Here is a 7,500-nt window from a genome sequence, read left to right on the forward strand (position 1 = left end):
CGCCCCCGCCCTGGGAGCACAGGGTGGTCTCCGCCACAGTACTCTCTCTGGCCGTGTCTGCGGAGGGGAGTTAAAGGAGATACATGGACGTTGAGAAACTTGATAAGGACCAGAATAGAGCCTGAGGAATCATCCATTTGTACTTTGCGCACGTTTACTTTGGCCACGGCGTCCTTAATCTGTGGGCCACCTGCTGCTGCTCCTCCAGAGCTTTGGGAGAATGCATAAAACAGGCAGCGTAGGACAGAAAGAAATCCACGCTGGTGCTTTGACTAAGCTGAGGAAACCCTCCAACAACACACTGCGTCAAACCTGCTCGGTGGGAAAGTCCAGCTGCTCACCGGAAAATTAATCTCATCGGTCTTAACTTCAAACCCGCCCCTCCGAGACTGTCGGTAACACAAGTGAAATGTTTGTAATGCTAACAACGCTGCTCTCCGTCTGTCCATACGTGAATCCCATCGAGAGAGATGGATGCGGCGATGCATCAGTGGCTATGAGCAGCAACTAAAGGAGTGAACTCTCTGCTCTTTACGCTCTGCCTTGTTTTGATTTAGACTAAGTGGGACGTGGGACTTGGTCCATGCCCAGCAAAACTTTAATATCATTGAGTGAGAGAGAGAAAAAACGTGAAGGCGAAGACAGAGAGAGATATTAGGGTGGAAAAGGGCTGTTCAGGGAGGGAGGGAGGGAGGGAGGGTAAATAGGAGGGATTTGTAAATTGCAGGGTTCACGAGGAAAGCGGCAAACATAACCGTGCCAAGGCTCCACCAGATGACTCTAGCAGAAGCAGCCGGGCCAAGTCCCCGAGCCAGCGGAGGGAGGGGCAAACAAGACAGCATGCAACACACCAGGCGGACTCTGTTCCTGGAGATCGCATTAGTGCGAGTACCTCCGCCACTCTGAACGCAGTGCAGGGTTAGCCCGCTAGCTTCCATATGGCCGAGCCGCGGCGCTGGTTCAGTGTTCACCGCGGGCTCCTCTCTCATCGCCAATCAGAAGAAGGCCCTTCAGAACGGCCACGTTTACAATCACACTGCGTCTCCAGCCATCATCACGTGCCGGTGTGGGTGTGATTCGTATGCCCACCACCCTTAGAAGGCGACATGACCCCTGTATGGTGTGTGACCCTGGTGTTTTGACTGCTTGTCAAGCAGGGCCTTGATGCTGAGCTGTAACTGATCCCGTCTGAATGCACTGCTCCAGGGCCCTATGACTGAGCCAGGGGCACAGCGAGAGAGTAAACAGCCTGACTATTAGCCAAGACATAACAGGAAGCTCAGTAGATGGGCGGCCTGCAGTTGGGCTTGCAGGTGTGTATCTGTGTGTGTGCGTGTGTGTGTGAATGTGTGAGTGTCTCTGTCTGTCTGCGTGTGTGTGTCTGTGTTTGTGTGTGTGAGAGATTGGATGATTCAATTTGATAAACACACAGTCTCAGCCCCTAACACAGACACACCCAGACCCCCAAACACACACACGCGCACACAATCACACATAGAAACGCACACACACGCACACACACACACTTACTGCAGACTTTGATGTCACAGTACTCCCAGGGTGTGTGTGGGTCCGTAGTGTAGCACCAGGGCCGGTGTCGCGCGTCTGGGTTCCTACAGAAGTTGTCGTCCAAACCTTTGTCCTGAAAACTAACACAACACACAACACAATACAATACAACACAAAACAACACAACACCATACAGCAGCTTAGGGCCGGTCAGAAATGCTAAGCCATATTGAGTGACACATTTCAGCAATCGTGTAGTCGTGCACGAGCAGGTAACTATGACACTTCTGCCCCGCCGTGCCCGAGGGTACAACCTGTTTAGGTAAAGAGCACAACAACAATACGACACTAATAGTCGACTCTTTGTTTATTTTGATATGATGTAACCCGATGCAACCTGTTTATTGCCTTCCTGTTTAAAACTGATCACTATCTAGGACACACAAACACACACAGACACACACAAACACAAACACACAAACACGTTCCGCCCCATTCCTCCGTCTGGCAGGGCAGCAGGTCTGAGTGCTGGAGGGCCGGGCTGTTCCTGCACTGAGGAGGAGCAGGCGGCCCATGTGTTGACAGTGTGTGTGTGTGTGGACAGACATCCAGGGAACGTGAGCGGAGACGCTGGACCTCCTGAAGCAGCCCTATTCCTCGGCCCTGGTGAGGCCATAGGCCCGCTTCATTAGATTAGTGCTGCAGTCTGCAGACTCTGTGGTAATCCACACCCCTAGCCCGCCCGAGGGGTGGTCCAGGCCTTGATGCTAGACACTAGACACACGCGTAGCTAGTCAGACACACACCACACACGTGAAGCGCGTGCTTTCCTAAGTACTTAAAGATATGTATGTTTGTGTGGATACGCAAACATATGCAGACAAACACGCACACATACACGCACCCACTCAACACACACAGATACCAACACACAAATTGAATTATTCTTATTACACATGTGCGCATGCATTTGTGTGCGGGTCTGTGTGCGATCCCGTGCGCTCCCTTGTGTGTGTCTGTGTGTGTGTGTGTGTGTGTGTGTGTGTGTGTGTGTGTGTGTGTGTGTGTGTCCGTGTGTGCGTGCGTGCGTGCGTGCGTGCGTGCGTGCGTGCGTGTACCTCTTAGGGTGGTGCAGGTGTGTGTGTGCGTGTGCGTGCGTGCGTGCGTGTGTGTACCTCTTAGGGTGGTGCAGGTGTGTGTGTGTGTGTGTGCGTGCGTGCGTGTGTGCGTGCGTGTGTGTGTGTGTACCTCTTAGGCTGGTGCAGGTGTGTGTGTGGCTCCTGCAGGTCCCAGCGCTGGCACTCCCGCCCGCTCTGTGTGTGGTCCATGGGACCTCTGTAGTCCTCACCGTTACAGCTCACACACGCCACTGGGACCAGACACACACACACACGCACACACGCATGCACACGGATGCAAATGAACGCACACACACAAACACACATACACACACACCCACACACACAAATACACACACACACGCATTCACACATACAAAATCATAAGCACACACATACATACACAAACACAGACACACACACACATGCATGCACACACATACAAAAACACAGGCACACATACACACACACACACACACACACAGGAAAATAGAACACACACGCACACACATGCACCCACAGACACACACACACACACAAACACAAACACACACACACACACACACAGAAACACACGCACACCAAAAACAAAGAATCACTTAACGATACATATTATACATTTACCCCATATTCAAATCTAAACTAGTTGTCATGTAATGTAGGACGGCACAGTGGAGTAATGTCACAGGGCCCTCTTTGATGTGGAGTGGGCGTCATTAGTATTCCAGCATGGTGGGTACAGAGCATACAGTCCTGTGTAAACAACTGAGTCCAGAATGGAAACAGATGTTTATGAGTGCACTCTTCCAGTGACAGAGCACTTTTACACCAGCACATGTGAGTGTGCGTGTGTGTGTGTGTGTGGGGACATATATCAGTGTGTGTGTGTGTGTGTGTGTGTGTGTGTGTGTGTGTGTGTGTGTGTGTGTGTGTGTGTGTGTGTGTGTGTGTGTGTGTGTGTGTGTGTGTGTGTGTGTGTGTGTGTGTGTGTGTATGTGTACGTAAGCCTTGTCTGTGTGCACGCAGACATATTTAATGTTCTTTCCACAACGTGTGTTTCCCGTTAGCGCCGACTAATTTCTGGACAAACCCTTGCAGTTATTTTCCTCAGCCTGAACAAATATATGGCTCCTATCAAAGCTCTTCAAAACAAACTATGTCTTTGAGCACTGCCTTCTCATCCCTGCGAGCTCCTGTATGTACGCTGGAGGACTGTGTGTGTGTGTAGTCCTGTGGGGAGTTGTATAGGAATCTGCTGTTTCATTAATGAGATCCCCTGAGATAGTGGAGAGAGAGAGAGAGAGAGAGAGAGAGAGAGAGAGAGAGAGAGAGAGAGAGAGAGAGAGAGAGAGAGAGAGAGAGAGAGAGAGAGAGAGAGACAGAGACAGAGACAGAGACAGAGACAGAGACAGAGAGAGAGAGAGAGAGTCTCCCATGAGTGCCTGCATCAGACAGAGCAGCCAACAGAAGGGCTTCTCCTCTGCCTCTCCAGGGCCGTCATGTTGTGTGTGATCGGACATGGGCTCTCTAACTATGGCGGGAGACAAGAGGCTCTCGTCGTGTGTGTAAGTGTTTGTGTTTATGTGTGTGTGTGTGTGTGTGTGTGTGTGTGTGTGTGTGTGTGTGTGTGTGTGTGTGTGTGTGTGTGTGTGTGTGTGTGTGTGTGTGTGTGTGTGTGTGTGTGTGTGTGTGTGTGTGTGTGTGTTAGAGAGAGCATGTGAGTGGGCGCGTAAGGGGGCTTCATGTGTGTGTCTATAAGCTAATGTTTGTGTGCGTGTATATGTGTGTCTGTTGGGAGGGTATATCTGTCTGTGTGGGGGGTATGTGTGTACGTGTATGCACGAGTATGGGAGTCGAGGATACGTGTGTGTGTGTGTGTGTGTATGTCTGTGGTTTTATGTCTGTGTGTGTGTATGTGTGTGCGGGAATGTTTCCATGTGTGTTTGTGTGTGTGTGTCTGAGAGGGGGTTCTGAGTGCATGTGTATGCACACGTATGAGGGTGGGGTATGTATGTATCTGTGTGTGTGTGTGTGTGTGCGTGCGTGTGTGCGTGCGTACCCTCTGAGCACTGGGGTACTCCACAGCCCTGGTGTCTGAGGTGCGGCCGGGGGTCCGTGGTGAAGCACCAAGGCCCCACCGTGGAGTTGTCCGGGTTCCGGCACAAATTGTCCCTCAGGTCCTTGTTCCTGTACCTCTTGGACATAAACCTGGAGGGAGAAGAGACAGAGGCAGCGATGGATTCACAAAGCCCCGGCTTCTCCTGCAGTTATGTTCAGGGCTGCAATCTCTTCCGCCCTTTTATCAACAAACTGAGAAGGAGACATCTGCGGCAATGATGTACAGGAAACCACTCCGGGCTGAACTCTGCGTTGCTTCAGAGCCATGTCCACGGTCTTACGCCAAAAGCACACAAAAACACGCGAATGTAGCAGGGCTGTATTTATTTTGCTCTCTTCATAAAGGACTCCATACGAAGACTTTGAATAATTCTAGTCTATTTAATATAGGATTGATTTGCATCCGTCCCAATACAGCCGTGTGCATAATGCTTTCATCTGTGCGTATGTCCAGTGTCGTGAATCCAAACAGAAGAAATAACCAGGAATATTATGAAGAGGGGAATGATAATTTCATAGAAAATGCACGTTGGCAAGTACAACCAACCATGATTTATGGACATGTCCTGGCTCTGCATGTAAGAGATAAATCTGTTGTCAACGCTTTGAACACACAGGGCTGCGGTCGGTGGCCCTGATGAGTGAGTCTGTTCCGATGCGGGTTCAACATGCGCAGCAGAAGATGTGTGTGTGTGTGTGTGTGTGTGTGTGTGTGTGTGTGTGTGTGTGTGTGTGTGTGTGTGTGTGTGTGTGTATGCGTGTGTGTGTGTGTGTGTGTGTGTGTGTGTGTGTGTGTGTGTTTTCCCGTCAAAATGAGGAATTAGAGAGGGATGAGAATCAACAAAGTAAGTGGGTAACGACCAAAGAAATAACACTGATAAAAAGCAATTACATGAGATTTGGTTTGTGTTTGTGTGTGTGTATGCGTGTGTGTGTGTGTGTGTGTGTGTGTGTGTGTGTGTGTGTGTGTGTGTGTGTGTGTGTGTGTGTGTGTGTGTGTGTGTGTGTATGCGTGTGTGTGTGTGTGTGTGTGTGTGTGTGTGTGTGTGTGTGTGTGTGTGTGTGTGTGTGTGTGTGTGTGTGTGTGTGTGTGTGTGTGTGTGTGCATGCGTGTGTGTTTAGGGGAGGAGGGTGAGTCAGAAACAAGGAGAGAGAGCGCGAAACTGAGTGTGAGTCAGAGCGACAGAGAGAGAAAGAGAGAGTGTGTGTGAGTAAGAGACAGAAACGGGGAGCATGAGACACAGACAGAGGGGGAATGTGTATGTGTGTGTCTGTGTTGGGGTGTGTGCAGAGTGTGTGAGTTGGCATGTGTGCGTCTGTGTGTGCGTGTGGGGGCGGGGCTGAATTAGATGGAATAAGAAACCGTGTGAGTAAGGGAGAGATAAAGTCAATATTTTCACGAGCGAGTTCGCTCATGTTTGCGGGGTCCCAGGTAAAGGGCGCCTGGCCTGGCTGGGACACGGGGAGATGTGTACCATCGCTGGGGACCCTTACCTCAGGTACAGACATCTCTATCTCACGAGCGAGAGCTCAGCTCTGCCATCACAATAATAATAATAATAATAATAATAATTGGAAGGTTTTATAAAGCCCTTTTTCGGAGGTCACTCAAAGACGCTTAACAACACATAGAATGTACGGTACATAAAGAAAAGAAAAACAGGAAAACGAGATACAAAACAAATTCTAAATGAGGTTTGGAAAAGAGTCAGGTGTGGTATGGGTGGGGTCAGGGTCCAACACCCAACTCGTCTCAAACTAGTAGGGGTCGGGGTGGGGGGGGGCGGGGGGGGGGGGGTTCTACAATGAGAAGTGGGGCAGGTCAGGGTCGATGGAGGGGGGGGGGGGTATTAGTTCAGGGTCAAAGCGTTTTCTTTTCTTCCCCGCTGTTTTAACTCTGGTCTCATGGTAGACGGTTCTTATTAATACACCCGAGGCGGGCTGGATTTGAATCTTTGATTGAGTTCTGACGGCAGTTATTCACAGACAGTGGATCCTACCGCAGTGGCACGGAGTGCACAGATTCTAATCACACACTAATGCACGCACACATAAACAGAGACAGACAGACACACACACACACACACACACACACACACACACACACACACACACACACACACACACACACACACAAGCGCCCTGTAGAAAAATAGTCCTCGGCAGGAAATGATCTTTGACTGCGACGCCTTCCAATGAGGTCACGCCGTATGAAGGCTTGTGAATGATTGCACCCAAGAGCCTAATCAACCCTTAATATATCACACACACACACACACACACACACACACACACACACACACACACACACATGCTCTGAGGCAGCTGCGGATGAAATACGGTGTTGAAATAGCGCTGAAACCTTATTGAGCGTTGTCTCTCACCATTGTTACGTCACATTATTTACATTACATTACTGTACACTAGGGGTGTGACGAGATCTCGTGCCACGAGATCTCGCGAGATTAAACTCGACGATATTACCCGTCGCGTCAAAAATCGGTCTCGCGAGATTTGTGATTTATCCAAACTTCTATTTGTCGCCTGTGGGGGCAGTAATGCGCCTTTGCTACATCTAGCCTGCCAGAACCTAAAGAAGGAGAAGGAAAAGAAGAGGAGGAGAAGGAGGGGAAGCAGGGGAAGCATCGAAAGCAGACATAAGCTGTGTTCGAAATCGTTCCCTATCACGGATATAGTGTACTATTTAGGGTGCTCGCCATTTTGTAGTGGTGTTCGAATTCTCAGTGGTTAATTT

At 50.0% G+C, this 7,500-nt stretch overlaps 1 protein-coding gene across 1 annotated transcript in view; it reads right to left on the minus strand.

Moving 5' to 3' along the window:
* Nucleotides 1-7,500, minus strand: part of hgfb (hepatocyte growth factor b) — a 20,412-nt gene that overhangs the window by 12,170 nt on the left and 742 nt on the right. Inside the window, exons 2-5 of the mRNA XM_060060095.1 lie at nucleotides 4,687-4,835; nucleotides 2,758-2,878; nucleotides 1,531-1,649; nucleotides 1-57 (exon numbers count right to left, since the gene is read on the minus strand). The exon at nucleotides 1-57 is cut by the window's left edge and continues 109 nt beyond it. Of these exons, the coding sequence (XP_059916078.1) occupies nucleotides 1-57; nucleotides 1,531-1,649; nucleotides 2,758-2,878; nucleotides 4,687-4,831 (442 nt within the window). The 5' untranslated portion in view covers nucleotides 4,832-4,835. The remainder of the gene's footprint in view (nucleotides 58-1,530; nucleotides 1,650-2,757; nucleotides 2,879-4,686; nucleotides 4,836-7,500) is intronic.

Source organism: Gadus macrocephalus, chromosome 9 (assembly GCF_031168955.1).
Source record: "Gadus macrocephalus chromosome 9, ASM3116895v1".
Taxonomy (NCBI): domain Eukaryota; kingdom Metazoa; phylum Chordata; class Actinopteri; order Gadiformes; family Gadidae; genus Gadus; species Gadus macrocephalus.